The following is a 15,692-nucleotide window of genomic DNA, read 5'->3' as shown; positions in this document are numbered from 1 at the left end:
AATTCAATGTTCTTAGGCTAAAATCTGAAATTATGAAAATGTATCTAAATGTATTCATTATGAGAAGACCAATTATAATATTTGGTAATGCTGATTATGTTGATTAGCATCACCAAATTAAGGGACTGTGCAGGTGCATTTATTGTTTCAAGAAATGTAACACAGATTTACAGAAATAAAATAAAAAAAAGTCATGCTGCACTCACCTCTCCCCCAATGGGCCCCTGAGGGCCTCGTGGGCCATGCTGTCCTGGAGGCCCCTGTGGAGAGAGAAATTAAATGTTTTCATAAGGATTTCAGTGCAGACAATGAGGATGTACTGTATCAATAAAATACACAGAGAAAAACAAACTGAATGTGAGCTAGGGGTTGACTAGTGCCTCCTAAATTAAATGAGAGTTAGAAGTCAGCCCATGGTGGATTGCTTATGCAATGGCCCCAGTATCCATGATCATTATCGTAGTGACATGATGAAGACGTCCAGACAGGTCATTACCCTCAATATGACACAGGCTCTGATTTCCCCCCGCCTCTCTTATTCTCTCTTATTAATAAGAAACCTCTAGCCTGTGATGTGCAAGACCATATTCCCTCAGCCACAGTGACGGTATGTGATTTGACTTTTCTGTGCAACTCAAGAGAGTGCCAAGCAATTAATCCTAACTGTGCTCTGCTTCAGTTTCAGTTGAGTAGATGTTGAGCTGTGCTCTGAATCACTCTGAAGTCTTGGAGGGAGCCTTGTGTTGTAAAGACACTGAGACAGAAAGACAGACAATCTGCCCAGAGAGAGACTGTGTGGGACTACTAGAGGAAACACATATCCTTCTGGCAGAGAGATACTTGAGCATTAGAGGGGAGAATTCTGTGATCCGCAACGCTCACACATGAATGAAACTTTCCCACTGAGTCTTCAACATCTCTCCTCTCCTCTCTTTCTCTCTCTCTTTTGTTTTTGGTTCCATTCTGATGCATTCCCTCCCTAATCTGGCTGTGGAGAAGAGGGGCTATAGAGAATCTTGTTGAGCTTGTGTTCATGGTTGACAGCGCTGTGAGATGACTGTCACAAAGGAGGATGCTCATTAGACAGCCAAGGCTGAGGCTAATCTGATTAGCAGCTGTCACACCGTCTTCCTGTTCACAATCAGTGCCACGCCTCTCCCCTCCACTCCATTGCTCTGCTGCCTCCTTTCTGTCACTCTCTCTCTCTTTTCTATTTTATCTTTTTCTTCCTCTCACATACAGGAACACCTCTTCATTCTCTGGGCTCGTCTTTCTTGCACATGGAGTCATGGTCTATCTTGTCATTCACACTCAGCCCTGAAGAGCCATGAGGCATTGAAAGGATGTGTTGAGATTGTTAGAGGTTTAAAGGTTTAAAAGTCTTTCTTTCTTTTCACCATTATTACAGTATAATGGATACGATTTTATAAGATAACAAAGAGATAAAGCCAATGCCAACAGACACATAGTAGAGATATGAGGAACAGAATTACAGTAAGAGAGCAGTTGACTGGAGAGTGTGTTTTTTTTTAACCTACTGTATTTTTTCATGGCCAGCATAATGACACAGAATATGTTACATGCCATAGTAATATGGTTGACTTGTTTGCATAATGTTAACTGCTACTTAGCAGGGCTAGTGTGGGATGTTCATTGCTTTGTCAAGAGCTGTCAAGGCTATTACAATAGAAACACAGCTCTTAGCTCATATACTGTAGTCTGGACAACAGAGTAGCTAAATTTCTTGTTTTAAATTAGTTGATCATAGTTTTTGTGCAACAGGCTCACAAAGAAACTGAGCCCCACTCAACAGCACTTCCTGTAGTTTGAGGGCGGTAAACTTTAATGATGATCAGCAAAGGACAAAGTAGCAGAATCAGCACAGCTGGCACTAACAAACTAAATAGGTGGCACTAATCAAATTTTGAATAGCTGTGGTAGGTTGTCTGTGTACCAGCTACAGTTCATAGTCTGCCTATACCTTGAACTTAGATCTTAAAACCAAGATAATATTTCCTCTGCACCTTTAACTGGCTCATTAACAGTCCTTTGTTTCTATGACAGACTTTAATAAATGCCATATCCTCACCTTAAGAATCCATTTTTAATCATGAAATTATTTTATTACAGCATATGTCTCTCATATGAAGGCAGTATGAAATGTATTCTGTAATATAATGGGATTGCATTAAATTGTTTATGTAAATGACACTCATAGCTAGACTCTATTAGACTCTATTTTAAAGATCTATTAAACTGCCTTTGATACTAAGAAGAAAATGAAGAAAAGTGGAGAAACATACTCAAAGGTGTCAATTTGATGTCCAATATCAGACAAGACCAAGACAAGTCAAAGTCATAATAATCATGAAGCAAAGTGCAAGATGTCTGAAAAGCGGTGTTGAGAACGGACTTGAGACTGACACTGGACCACAGCAGTGGACTTGAGATGAGTGCTGTATGTGCTGAGATTGCTGAGCAGTACTCACCATTGAGCCAACATGCCCACTCTCTCCTTTCTCCCCTGATGGTCCTGGCATTCCCTACAAATGCAGATATGGTTATCAACGCAGTCTTATGCATGAAATGGAAAAAGACATAAACTTAAGTATGAATGTGAAATCAGAGACGGACCAATGTAGATACAGTCAGTTTTGGAATTAATAGTATTTTTTTTACCTGTAGTCCAGAAGGACCAGACGCTCCCTTAAAGCCTCTGTGTCCTTCATCTCCTTTCGCCCCGTTCATTCCCTGCTGCCCACGAGGACCTGGCTCACCATCGGCACCCTGAGACATACACAAGTCAGCACTGTTAACACTACACAATCTAAACCAATTTATCTAAATTATTATACAATTATTATACAATTATTATACAATTATGTGTTTTTAAACCATGCGTGCATTAAGTTTTTATAACATACTGGCAGTCCTGGCTGGCCCACAGGTCCTTGAATTCCAATGGGTCCTGGGGGTCCCTAGAAAAGCAGAGGGGCAGTTCAAAACATATTCACTGTAGGAAAGACATTATCAGAACCATCTGCTCCAACCACCAGAGGATGCATCAAGCAAACAGTTATTACAATCAATTTCCTCAAACTAATTAAATAACCAGTTTGTCCTCTACCTCCTAGTGATGCAAGGTATATGTATGTATATGTATATATGATGACTATTCGCATACATTTTATACTCACAAATTCTCCTTTGTCTCCTTTGCTGCCCTTCTGGCCTGGTCCTCCTGTTTCTCCCTATACACACACACACACACACACACACACAGACAAACAATTAAGTCCAAAAATCAGCATAGGCTTTGCCGCATATTGCAGTCCAAGCTGGCTGTCAAACAGTAGGAAGTGTAACTACCTTGTCTCCGTCCTCTCCTGGTGGCCCAGAAGGTCCCGCAGCCCCTGGCAGCCCTACAGGTCCCGTTTCCCCATCATGCCCAGCTGGCCCAACAGGCCCCTTCTCTCCCTAGGGGACAGATGGGAAAACCATGCACATCTAGCAAATGCTACCATACTTATTATCCTCATATAGCAGCATGACACATTGATTAATGTATCGTAACAGGAAGGAAACTCGCACCCAAGAAAGCAGGCTTGATCACATTCATATTTTCTCCCCCCTTTCTATCTCTGCCTCCCTTACCTCTATCCTGCTTTCTGTCTCATAACCACACATTCCATAGCGAGTACACATGTTATTTATTACCCAATGGTGGGAGTTGATGGTACAGTATGTGTTCATGGAGATTGTTGTTGAAACAAAATTAGCAGTTTCCAAATCTTACTGGCTCGCCTTTCTCTCCCATCGGTCCAGCAGGACCCACGCCGCCGGGCCGTCCTGGCTGGCCAATGGCGCCAGCCGACCCAGCGGGGCCCCTCTCTCCAGTGGCACCCTGAAAATAAGAGGAGATAGAGAGGTGAGGTGAGTGTGTCACATGATTTACTCTTTGATTTAATGTAGTGGTCACGATCACTGATCACCATGGAAACAGCCTCCGGCTTCACATGTCACTAGTATTATATAGCAGCTGCACAGAGAGCAAGGGATGGGAAAGGAAGCAATTTAACAAAATCAGACTTACAATAGGTCCTGCAACACCCGGTAGGCCCTCTCCTCCTTTCAGACCTGCAGGACCCTGGAGAGAGACAGACAACCACATCCATTACAAAATTTACCATCAGTAAATTACAATAGTTTGGTTTAGTTGTGATCTAATTGCAAGCTGCACATTTCAAGAAAATCTGATGGTGACAATGAGAGGAGGCCATCTGGTGAGATATATGGAATCCTGCGTTACCATTGCACCAGGGGTCCCTCTGCTCCCTCTGAAGCCTTGGAGCCCAGCAGGGCCACTTTTCCCTGAGGTTCCTGGTGGACCTGGGTCTCCCTGGAAAACACACATACACATATGTGATTAGATATAGGGCAAGTATCCAGCAGACAGCAGGTCCTTATGCAGTCATAAATCACACCAACCAACAAGTCACACCAAGAAGGAACATTTATCTTTTATAAGCCATAATACACTCAACACTGTGAGGTATCCTCTGTTATTTATTAGCAAATTAAAGGATAGGATGAGACCCAGGAGATAAGATATTCAGACAGTGCTGAGAGAGTCCTTGGAGTTTATCTAATATAACAGTAATAAGGTGATGCTGGTAAGTGATTATGATCCTGACATTATGATGAAAACAACTCACCTTGGCACCCTCCTTTCCGGCAGTACCCGGTAAGCCATGCTCACCCGGTGGTCCCGGTGAACCCGGATGCCCTCTATCTCCAGTTGGCCCTGTCTCACCAGATTTGCCCTGAAAACAACCAAATTAACATATATTTCAAAACATGCCATCTGAAACAAACAGCTGTTTGCTTTAGAATCAACCAAGACCATTTGCTGATCCTCTTACCTGTGGTCCAACAACTCCAGGGGGCCCGGGGGGTCCATTTTTACCTTGGAAGCCCTGAAGAATAAGACAAGTGAGTCTGGTGACCCTCACTTAAGGGTTGAAATAGAGTCAGCAGGATGCACAGTTATCTATAGGGCTGTACACACAGATTTAGTATTGGCCTCTCGACTTGTACTCTGACTAAAGTAATCCAATGATGATGTCACAGCTATCGACTTGTTTGCTGTGTTGACACAAACCGTAGATCATGTTGACTCTCAACCCTTTGTTTGTTAAGTTAATGCCGGAGTGTGAATCTCATAGATGAAGAATGCTATATACCTAACATGTAGCTTTATTAAAATTAAAGGTGACTCACTGGTTCCCCTCTCTGGCCTGGATGACCTGGTAATCCATCCTTTCCAGGTGGACCCTGAAAGGGAAGCATTTTCTTACATCATTGTAAAGAATAGAACATGACCAAAGGTGAGCATAAAATGTGGGACAGGGTAAAAATAAGTAACATTAAATCACAGGGCAAACAGCGCCTACTCACACTAGGCCCTCTAGGTCCTGGTTCACCGTTTCTTCCCTGTGGTCCTTGGGGACCCTAGAAAATAATACAGATTGTCAAATGCTGCCTGAAACTTCAGATTGAATTTTCACATGCTTTTTCTTTAATGATTTATGACACCTGTGATTCCAAACTCACTCAATCAGATCTATGGTCTTATTTAAGCACTTTATGTACAGTATTATCCAAGAGTCAAAAGATTACCTGTTCTCCGGGGGATCCTGAAGGGCCATCTTGTCCAGAAGAACCCTACAAGGTGGATGAGGCAAAAAACAAATAAAAACACAGGTTCTGTACAAAAAGAGCCGCTCAAACATTTTTAGTTTTCTCCCCGCCAACCAATTTTTAGCTTTCCCAAGATGGTCTTTGAGGGTGAGAGTGTAAACTGAAGCATCCCCTGCCAGACAGTAGCTTCTCACTGCACCAGATGGCCTGTCATCTAGAAGTGAACAGCAACAACCAGTTCCAACTCTGTCGGTGCATTCATCCATACTTTATGAGAAGCCAGGTGTGTGTTTATGTGAGTGTAACTGCATGTGCATATGTCTTTGTTTATGTCAGAGTGTGTGTGTGCGCCTCAGTTTAAGCTCACCTTTTCTCCAGGCTTTCCAGTGGGCCCCTTTGCTCCTCTTCCCCCCCGAGCTCCCTATTGGAAAACAAACAACAGCCTGATTAGCACATGCATTACTCATCTGTAGGTGGAAGATAAACGTCTGGTGATGTGAAAACACTGCACTGTAACAGTGTGCCTCCCACAAATTTTGGTGAACTGATGGTATCTAATTAGAGCAAATGTAGCAGCTTTATACATTCAGACAAAACATGGTGTATCACCTATAGCTGTACTCACATTAGGACCTCTTTGGCCTCCAGGTCCTGCCTGGCCAGCTGGACCCTGCATTGTAGAGGTTAACAATTATTTATCAGTCAGTTTTTTACAACAGCTCATACACAGAAAAGTTTCCATATTCTGAAGCAGTCAGAATGTCAGTCCTCACCCTTCGTCCTTTCTCTCCTGGCACCCCGGCCACACCAGGGAAGCCAAGTGATCCCTGGAGACACACGTAGAGGTTAATCAGCCTCAGCCTTCCATTCATCACACATCACCCCCAATGTCTCATTAACGTATAATTAACTACTGTATCAAATTAAAGCAAATCTAATCCATGAGCCCAACACAGCCTTAAATACACCATTCATCAACATGTAATAAATTGATGTCACTAATGAACTATTAATAAAATAGCCTTTTTTTAATAAGCCATTTATCATCCTTTATTTTTAATCAGACAGGAAACAGTCCAGCCAAAGACACACATCTTGCTAGTTAAAGCTCTGATAAAGGAACCAGAGGACACATTAACTGATCATAAAAGCTCATCAATGCTGAATCACCTTAGGACCTTGTCTTCCTGGGTATCCTGGCAATCCAGGCACGCCAAGTTTACCCTGCAGAGACCGGCAGAATATTAGGGGAGGAAGAAATAAACAGGAGAAATATTAAAAGGAAAAGTGCATGAAAATCATTCAATTAAGATTTTTACAACATACTGCTGACTATGCATGTACCAATACAGCAGGATATCTCTAAATTAATGCATAGAGTGATGACAGAAAGATTAAATGCTTAAACATGCGCACTGGTTTAGTGGCAGTTTTGCCTTAGGAATGGGCTGTAACCAGATGTAATAAATGTGAGGGCATTAAAATCCATATGTTCAGTATTTCAGTGATTCTCAGACACTCATTTTATAAGAAAGTTTTGTCACAATGGAAAATTGAGCTAAAGAACTGTACTGCCTAACATTATAATGGCTGTAGCATCATAAAGCGGGTTTAGATAAGAGGTTTCTTACAATTTGGCAGCCTATTTGATCTCCCTATCTTCCTCTTTTGTGTCCTAACCTTGTCTTGTAATGCAGCTGTAATCTTTTAAAAATGTACCTTCTCGCCAGCTATCCCGAGAGCTCCTGCATCTCCCATGGGTCCTGCTTGGCCCTTTAGCCCCTCTGGTCCATCCTCTCCACGAGCACCAGGAGCTCCATTATCACCCTGAAGTCAAGAATGAGAGTAGAAGTGAAGTGACAATTTTATCTCCACTCCACTAGAAAGAAAATGGTACTGAGGGTTGCAATTTGTGGGCTCCCTCACCCTGTCTCCCTTGATGCCCATGTCACCTTTGAACCCAGGGAAGCCATCTTCTCCCTGTGATGTATTGAGGAGAGGTGATTGAAAGCTCTTTGATGACAAATGGCATCATTACATTATAAACTGTCAAGTGTCCTACCAGTCACAATCCACAGTTTGACAACAAGCTACAGAATAAAAACTCTGTTTCACTCACCTTCTCTCCTTTTCCCCCTTTTAGACCCCTAACTCCATCTGCTCCCTGTGAAAAAGTGGGGAGAAACACTTAGTTTAACAAGAATCATCACTGACAAATCTACTCTGGACATCACAGAGAAAAAAAACATTGGTTGTCTGTATTCCTAGAAATTCCTCATCCTAAAACACTGAAATGATTTATAAGTGTGTATTGATTTTCTCTTGACCTAACATTGGTCTGTTATTGTGCAGCTATTGACCTTACATTCATTTCATACTAATGGTTGCCTACATGGTCAGGCTTCCCTAAGGGATATTGAGCCAAACTACCAGATAAAATACCAGATCTCTAAATGTGACAAAAACACCAAGCAGAATGCCATTTCATGACAACTTCACTTTTATTCCTCACTATTTGAAATGGACTGCTCCACAACTACGCACACAGCTCTGCTCTATCTGACTCCGACATATCTCCCATCCGTCAAATGCTCCTCGCTCTGTTGTTAGCAGTCCCCTTGAGGAACCGAGGTGCTTTTCCTCCACCTGTCACCTGTCACTCATAGACTCAAACAGCTTGTCCGTCACAGGCAGACATACACGCAGGATGAAATGTGTGAGGGAATAAACATCTCAGTGGACATTACACTTGGGATCATGATGCATTTATGTCTCACCTTGACTCCACGTGTCCCTGGGTACCCAACAGGCCCCTGCGCACCTGGTAAACCCTACAAAATACAGAACAACAGTCTTAGCAAGCAGCAGCCAGAAAAAATGCATTTGTCCGACCAGATATGAATGAGCATTGCACTCACTCACTGTGTCCTATTCTTTGTTGTAAATAATCGTTTTTGAGTGCATGCTACTGACTCTAATGAGCTAATGCTCCTGTGCAATAAAGATGATGGTAGGAACACAATGATTATAATGATGAGTGTGAGCATTATTGTAACCTAATGTGAGTTAGTGCACAGTTACAATAGATTGCAAGAAACAGCATGATATTGCACTTTTAATATCTTGCTGTAACACGACAGTAGACAAGCCTCAGATATGCAGTTACCCACTTGGATGCCTTTCTCTCCTGGGGGGCCCTCTCTTCCCGGGTGACCCTAAAACAGGAAAACAGAAATTCGATTGACTTAGCACTGCTGCAAATACATCATCATTGTATCACGCCTTGGTGGAAATTTCTGAATGCAACCAACCAATGAAAAAGAAGAAACACCAGCGGGCACTGAGAGTAGAGTGCCATAAAAATATCATTGTGTGTCACAAAGCTTTGCAGAACAATAGAGGGAGCATTAAGTGAAACTCATTGAAATGTGTCTGACTGCAATCTAAAATGAATTCTCGGAGATGATAAAAGACTCACTGTAAGAAGATTTTGCAGTGTTTTGCAAGTGTCACACTGCTTTGCATCAATTGCAGAAATGCCTCCTGTGTCCCCTCCCCACTGGCAGGCCACAGAAGGTGTAGGTTGGTGAATTTGACCTTTTGGCTACCTATGATCAACTAACTTCTGTGTATACATACACAGTTTGATTGTTTGTGTAGCATTATGTGAGTTTTTATTTGGAAAATTCTGGTTGTCTGGGTCTAGTCCTCTTAGGACAATTGATAAAGTCATTAAGCAGTGTATATACTGGAAGTCTTTGCTTGTATGTAGTTAGAAATAGATTGAAATTATAGTTAGTATGTATGTCTGTATGTGTTTACCCATTCTGTAAAAAACAAGACAAAACTAACGTGCATTTATGTATTGTGTGTCTGTGTGTACTTACGGGAGGCCCATCAATTCCTGGTAGTCCCAGCATGCCTTGTTTCCCCTGGGGACCCTGTATAGGACAACGAGAGTGGTATGAATACTGGACTTGAGCTTCAGACACGATAGAGCACCTTAACTTACTCCAGAGAGACCACATTTCCCACTTTGCTGCTCCTTTACCAAACATATTGTATTTATGACTAAGTCCACTTTTTATTTCTTTTATCAGTCTAGCCTCATGATGTGCACCGGCTAAGACCGTCCCTAGTGTCTGTTATGCCTGTGTGTGTTTCTCATGTATTGATTTGCTGTCTAGCCCTGTCTTGTCTGAATGGGAGCCAGAAGTGGTTGGACCGTACTCTCCAGCTCAACCGGCCTCCCCTGGGTATGTGATGACAGAGGTCACAAGGTCACAGCTTTAATTCTGAAATTAAGTGAGAGACATGCTACCTACCTTCTCTCCTGGCACTCCAATGGGACCCTGAGGACCAGGCAAGCCCTGGACCAGAACAAAGCATCAATCAGGTTAAGTGTCACAAGACCAGAAGACGGCTGGGAGTTGAGGTTTGAGTCTGCTTGTGTGTGTGCATAAATGGTTATGTGTGTCTCTAAGGGTCATGAACAGTATGTCTGGATGTCCTTGTGTGGGCTAGGGGTTTGGATAGATTGTTGACATGATGAATTGAAAATATGATTAAATCGTCTTTATATAACATTAATATTGATGCTGTGGGATGAAAACCTCTCCATCTCCAAATACAACAGCCTTTTGTTCTGAATACATTTTGTCCAAAAGGCCAGAAATAAACCTATAGACGACAGAGTAAACCTTCAGCTGAATTGAAATATAAAAATAATCAGAAACAGGAAGTTTCAGAAAATGAGTATAAAGTAAAATGAAGTATGTTTGTATGACTTGAATACATTAACAGGAGGTGCAATAAGTGGATTAACTGTCACAGTGACAGGACCGCTTTTATGTGTTGGTACAGTACCTGCACTCCCGGGTTTCCCTGTTGACCTGGGGGCCCTATGTCTCCAGCTGGACCCTGACAACAAGAAACACTGGTAGTGAGACTCCACATGATCTTTTTCATAATGTGACCAGTTAACAGGTTCATTAGAAGTCCAAACTAAGCCACTCCTGCTGATGTTTCTGTAGCTGGGATCAGTTTGACAAAACATAAATTCTTACTGAACATTTATTTTTTACATTTAGTATTGACATATAGTTTATAATCATCAGTGGTAAATAATGGTGTTATGGGGAATAAATGATGTGTTTATTAAGGTAGCAGGACTGACCTGGTTGCCCTTTGACCCTTGTACTCCATCAGTTCCATGAATCCCCTGAAAATGCACACATACAAGATGTCAGAAAATAATGGATTAAATGTCAAAGTTTGATAGAGAAAAGACAGCCAGTTTGATAGCTTCCTTGTTTATCCTCAGTGGCATATTGATGACTCCATGAACTAGAGCATCTTTTATAGAGTTGAAAGGACTGAATAGCTCTGATTCTGTAATCAAGGTGATGTTGACTTACTGGCTGGCCTAGCGGGCCAGGTGGCCCCCTTGGTCCAACAAGACCCCGAGGACCCTGGAGACAAAACACAGCAAATAGTCAGTAGCTAACCTGCATTCATGATGAGATGGAGTGAGCGTGGAATACTAAATCATAAATCAGAACTAAGGAGAGAGAGAGAGTGTAAAACAGGGACACATAATATATTTTAGTGTGTGTGTGTGTGTGGGCGCATCTGGTTTTGTATGTGGTAGCCACGGAGACTGCACTAGCCTGTGTTTGTGTGAGTGTGTTTGTGTGCTCTGTTTTTGTCAGCCTCCCTCTTTGTAGGCTGGCCAAGCCACCTGTTCCAAAGCCACATCTGTGATCTCCTGGGAAGTGATTGATATGGAAATATAATCATTCAGGCCAGGATTTTATCTTTTCCCTCTCCGACTCTCTCGCTTTGCTCTCTCCATCTCTCTTATCTCTTTCACCACCAACCAAATTTCTGTCTCGTGTTTTCCCATCACTCCCTCTCTCTCATCAAAACGACCAAGTCCTCTCCGTTCCTGTATCTTTTTAGTTTAACACAGCTTTCCTAACATGTCTTATGGCACTCTATTTCTTCCTGCACTGGGTGATCCATTTGGAGGGACAGAACCCCGCTGAGCCCCAGTCTCACCTACTGGGAGAAAGATGGAGTGTGAATCATAACCAATCAACCAGTGTTCGCCACAGAGATGCACAGAGAAAACGACAGCTTCTTCAGTGGTGATCTTAAGATCTTTGTGGACTCTATGATCCAAAGTTACTTTGCAGGTATGAGCAGATTTTGTACCTCTATAAGTTCTCTTGTCCCTGTCCAGTTCTCATCACTGGATTTAAGCCATAATCTTGGCTTAAACCCAGTGATGTAAAATAATTTGTTTCTGCGATTCTGTCCTTAGAAAAATATTTGTGTGTTAGTGGCTCCCTGATAACCCAAAGCACAGACTTAATAAGTACATCGTCTACAGTGAGTATTTAATATAGAAAACCAATAGATATTAAATGGTTTGATGTAGTGGAACGCTGTGATGTAGGGGTCTATGAGTGAGCATTATATCCTCCCAGAAGTGTTTACTCACAGGTTCGCCTGGCTGTCCTCTTGGCCCCACAGGTCCATCAGATCCCTAAAATAACAAAGATGGAAACAGATTTAACACATAAATCTCATGCACCTCTCTAACTCAACCTCAGGCCTGGATACATTTATATCCCCACAGACAGTCTGTGAGGATATAAATAAAGTAATAAAAAATCTGGGAAAATAGCTCATTAAAGAAATTCACGGCCTGACAGATAAGGCTCAACTATCTTCGAGCAAAGACTAATAGACCGCTCTCTAAACTTCGCTGGCCCGCCTGCATGGATTGATACTATCTTGACAGAGCGTCTATCTTTCATATTTTCAATTTTATGTCAGGGATGCTCTGCACTGCTTTCATGTCTTTTGTGAACCTTGATAGTGAATGATCTCAGGGCAGCAGAATTTAAAAAAATGATTTGCTTATATTATTATTTAATTACAGCAAATCCTGCTTTGATCTGTGGTGCTTCAACATTTAAATGGATTATAGAATTGATTAGTTAATACGTTTTCCCTTTAAACTTCAGTGAAAAATTGAAAAAATCAAAGCGAAATGTGTTTTCTGTTGCAAGTAAATTTAGTAAAGTACTGTGCACTCACTTTTTCTCCTGGCTCTCCAACAGGCCCATGAGGACCAGGCTTTCCTCTGTCCCCCTACAAGATAAAAGCATTAGTCACAAGCCTCAAGATATTTAGGACAGTTCTGTTTATAGCAGAGTTGCATCAAGCAGATGCTTTTTAGAGTATACTGTCATCACAGAAATCAGAACAATCATCATGATCATAATATGCAAATAAACATCTGCTATATGATGTGTAAGGTATTCATGCATGCCATGCTGGTGTGTTAGTGTCTGAATGACTAAATAAATGCAGTGGCAATGTTAAGTTACCAAATCTAACTCACTCTGTGTCCCTTGTTTCCTGGGAGACCTGGCAGGCCGTCAAAACCCCTGTCACCCTGAAGAGTAATAGAGAAGCAAGTGCATTAAACCCTGAAACACACACACATACGGTAATGTGTAAACATTAGCAGAATTGTACTGAAAGTCTCCCCTGGCAGATCTTCCCATCTGCTCCGAGTATGTGTTAGGGAGAGGGAGCTTTCAGATTAGCTGTAGGTCTGCTAAAATGCTGCTTTGACTGATAAAGACTCTGCTGTTCTGTCAGGGGAGGCTGATTTATTTACTAAGCTCTTCCTGCAGCTGTTAGGTATTGAGTTGCCTTATTGTCAATACATACATATAATAGGCTGTAGGCTGCTGGATACCTAAAGCCTTACACTTGCAAGTGGAGATTTTGTTATCATACCAGGCCTTGCTGCATAAACACATGTGGTATTGTTGTGCTCATGGAAACAAGAAACTGAAAAAATGGAAACTTCTAACAACTGGCAATGTAGCATTCAAACAACTATTAACCTCAACTAGTATTCAAATATATAAATAAGATGTAAATGCCTATACTTATAACTACAGCTTTGCACTACAGTGATGTCTAAAGGAGCTTACCTTGGAGCCTGTTTCACCTGGAATTCCACGACCGCCATCCATTCCCGCACGCCCCTACACACAATCCATTTAAATAGGTTTTGTTTTAACACAAGATGCAGATACAGAGGTTTTCAGTGTGGACATTTTGTTAATACTCAAGATATCTCACCCTCTTTCCTGGCTTTCCATTAATTCCTTGAGAGCCTGGCAACCCATGTGGTCCCTATATAAGAAAAGAAAAAGAGAAAGACATGGAATGGAAAAATGTAACAAAAAATGAATAGTGTGACAAGAAATAGAGTGGTATGGTGAAAGCTAGTAGTGAGGGAAAAAAGAATGACTGGTCTTACAGGAGGGCCATTGTCTCCGCTGTCTCCTTTGAGCCCAGAGGGACCTGGAACACCCTATAAAATAAAAACAAGAATTAATTAAAGCATGACAGTACTGCAAGGAGCAATTCAACACCAAACAACGAAAAATACAAATGAGCAAAGAACAAATCATCTTACAAATCTGTTAATTTCTGCAACCCTGCAGTGTTTTCACAACCACAGCGATTTGAACATACTGAGCATGCACAATGATGGGGTTAGGATGGGAAGGAGACAGTAGAGGTTGTGCCTGGTCAAACAGAATGTGAAGTTGAGGTAAAAGGTTACAGGAGCCCTTGAGGTATGATGCATATTTGGTCAAGGTCAGAGGAGTGCCTTACCAGTGGGCCTGGTCGCCCTGTAAGACCCAGTGGACCTGGAGGTCCCTTCAGTGACAGCTGAAAGAAAAACACAACAGGGTGGTTTATGAACGCTGCACAAGGTGCCTTTTGAATTATAATACGCAAGGAATTGTTCTTCATACAGCATCAAATGAAAATGTCACAGATTATACCTATAATATGGCATGATGACACCAAAGTAAGGGTTTGTGTGAAGTGTACCTTGGTCTGTTGCAGTATAGCCTGTGCCTGCGCCTCCTGGGGAGACACCACTGGTCCCTTTTGGGAATCACCTCCATACTGGAACTGGGAGCAATGAAAAAAAAAAAGGAATCAGTCCTCACTGCAGGATTCCCCAAATGTAAATGAAGTTCAATCACACAGCCCCCCCTTGTGGTCATGTCACTATTCCACACTGGGAAAAGGTGTGCTCTCTTTGTGTTTGTGTGTGCACAAGTGAGGAAGTGTGCTTTAAGGTCTTACTGGTAGCATCAACAGGGTTCCTGGAGGACCTGGAATCCCGTCAATCCCAGCAAGACCCGGACGTCCTGGTGGACCCTGAAAGGAGAGCATAGGGAAAGGGATAAGCCTTGGCTACTGTCAGGACGATTTGTGTGTGTGTGTAGGTGTGTGTGTGTGTGTGTGTTGAAAAGGAGAGAGAGAGAGAGAGAGAGGAGAAGAGAGAGAGAAAAGGCCGTAACCTAATCACTGTAAAAACAAAACAACCTCTTGCTCCATTTCCCACAGGGCATGTCGCACAGACACACACTCACACACCACACAACACCTACACACACACACACACACACACACACACACACTGCTTTATCTTCTGTTTACACATTGTAAATATCCATTTTAACAAGTAATGTAATGTAACATTGAGTAATAAAGATTGTGTTCATCAGATTACTGTTAAATTATTTAATAGGTATTTAAATTGGTAAAATACATTCCTACAGTAGGGATTAAAATAAATTAAATACAATATTTTTTTTATGCATCAATCTCTTGTGTCAAATAACTGACACTTGTTTCTAGGAGATATTATCTCACTGGTGAACATTTTTATTTGCTTTTAAAAATATCTATATGATAATCCCGAATATGCAATAAAATCTGTTGTCAAGGGGAGTTCTAGTAAACTATGCAGCAGGCTTATGATTTTCTACCTGAAGCGTTAAATGTCTACAAGATATCACTATAAGTGTTACATTAAGCCTTAAAGACCTGAGCTAATTCATACAATCACTGGTGGAGAGGCTTAAGTGTGTTAAACA

At 41.8% G+C, this 15,692-nt stretch overlaps 1 protein-coding gene across 1 annotated transcript in view; it reads right to left on the bottom strand.

Moving 5' to 3' along the window:
• The window catches only part of col5a3a (collagen, type V, alpha 3a), a 47,964-nt gene that overhangs the window by 10,640 nt on the left and 21,632 nt on the right, over nt 1–15,692 (bottom strand). Inside the window, exons 12-48 of the mRNA XM_035654540.1 lie at nt 14,896–14,970; nt 14,635–14,718; nt 14,413–14,469; nt 14,051–14,104; nt 13,870–13,923; nt 13,719–13,772; nt 13,115–13,168; nt 12,808–12,861; nt 12,206–12,250; nt 11,118–11,171; nt 10,877–10,921; nt 10,567–10,620; nt 10,026–10,070; nt 9,588–9,641; nt 8,871–8,915; nt 8,478–8,531; nt 7,820–7,864; nt 7,627–7,680; nt 7,420–7,527; nt 6,871–6,924; nt 6,474–6,527; nt 6,326–6,370; nt 6,068–6,121; nt 5,680–5,724; nt 5,458–5,511; nt 5,281–5,334; nt 4,923–4,976; nt 4,716–4,823; nt 4,310–4,399; nt 4,094–4,147; nt 3,797–3,904; nt 3,370–3,477; nt 3,198–3,251; nt 2,925–2,978; nt 2,680–2,787; nt 2,490–2,543; nt 207–260 (exon numbers count right to left, since the gene is read on the bottom strand). Of these exons, the coding sequence (XP_035510433.1) occupies nt 207–260; nt 2,490–2,543; nt 2,680–2,787; nt 2,925–2,978; nt 3,198–3,251; nt 3,370–3,477; nt 3,797–3,904; nt 4,094–4,147; nt 4,310–4,399; nt 4,716–4,823; nt 4,923–4,976; nt 5,281–5,334; nt 5,458–5,511; nt 5,680–5,724; nt 6,068–6,121; nt 6,326–6,370; nt 6,474–6,527; nt 6,871–6,924; nt 7,420–7,527; nt 7,627–7,680; nt 7,820–7,864; nt 8,478–8,531; nt 8,871–8,915; nt 9,588–9,641; nt 10,026–10,070; nt 10,567–10,620; nt 10,877–10,921; nt 11,118–11,171; nt 12,206–12,250; nt 12,808–12,861; nt 13,115–13,168; nt 13,719–13,772; nt 13,870–13,923; nt 14,051–14,104; nt 14,413–14,469; nt 14,635–14,718; nt 14,896–14,970 (2,295 nt within the window). The remainder of the gene's footprint in view (nt 1–206; nt 261–2,489; nt 2,544–2,679; nt 2,788–2,924; nt 2,979–3,197; nt 3,252–3,369; nt 3,478–3,796; nt 3,905–4,093; nt 4,148–4,309; nt 4,400–4,715; nt 4,824–4,922; nt 4,977–5,280; nt 5,335–5,457; nt 5,512–5,679; nt 5,725–6,067; nt 6,122–6,325; nt 6,371–6,473; nt 6,528–6,870; nt 6,925–7,419; nt 7,528–7,626; nt 7,681–7,819; nt 7,865–8,477; nt 8,532–8,870; nt 8,916–9,587; nt 9,642–10,025; nt 10,071–10,566; nt 10,621–10,876; nt 10,922–11,117; nt 11,172–12,205; nt 12,251–12,807; nt 12,862–13,114; nt 13,169–13,718; nt 13,773–13,869; nt 13,924–14,050; nt 14,105–14,412; nt 14,470–14,634; nt 14,719–14,895; nt 14,971–15,692) is intronic.

Source organism: Morone saxatilis, unplaced genomic scaffold (assembly GCF_004916995.1).
Source record: "Morone saxatilis isolate NCDOM2014 unplaced genomic scaffold, NCSU_SB_2.0 Contig14, whole genome shotgun sequence".
NCBI lineage: Eukaryota > Metazoa > Chordata > Actinopteri > Moronidae > Morone > Morone saxatilis.
The sequence above is the reverse complement of the archived record's forward strand: the minus strand, read 5'-3'. Positions and strand labels throughout refer to the sequence as shown.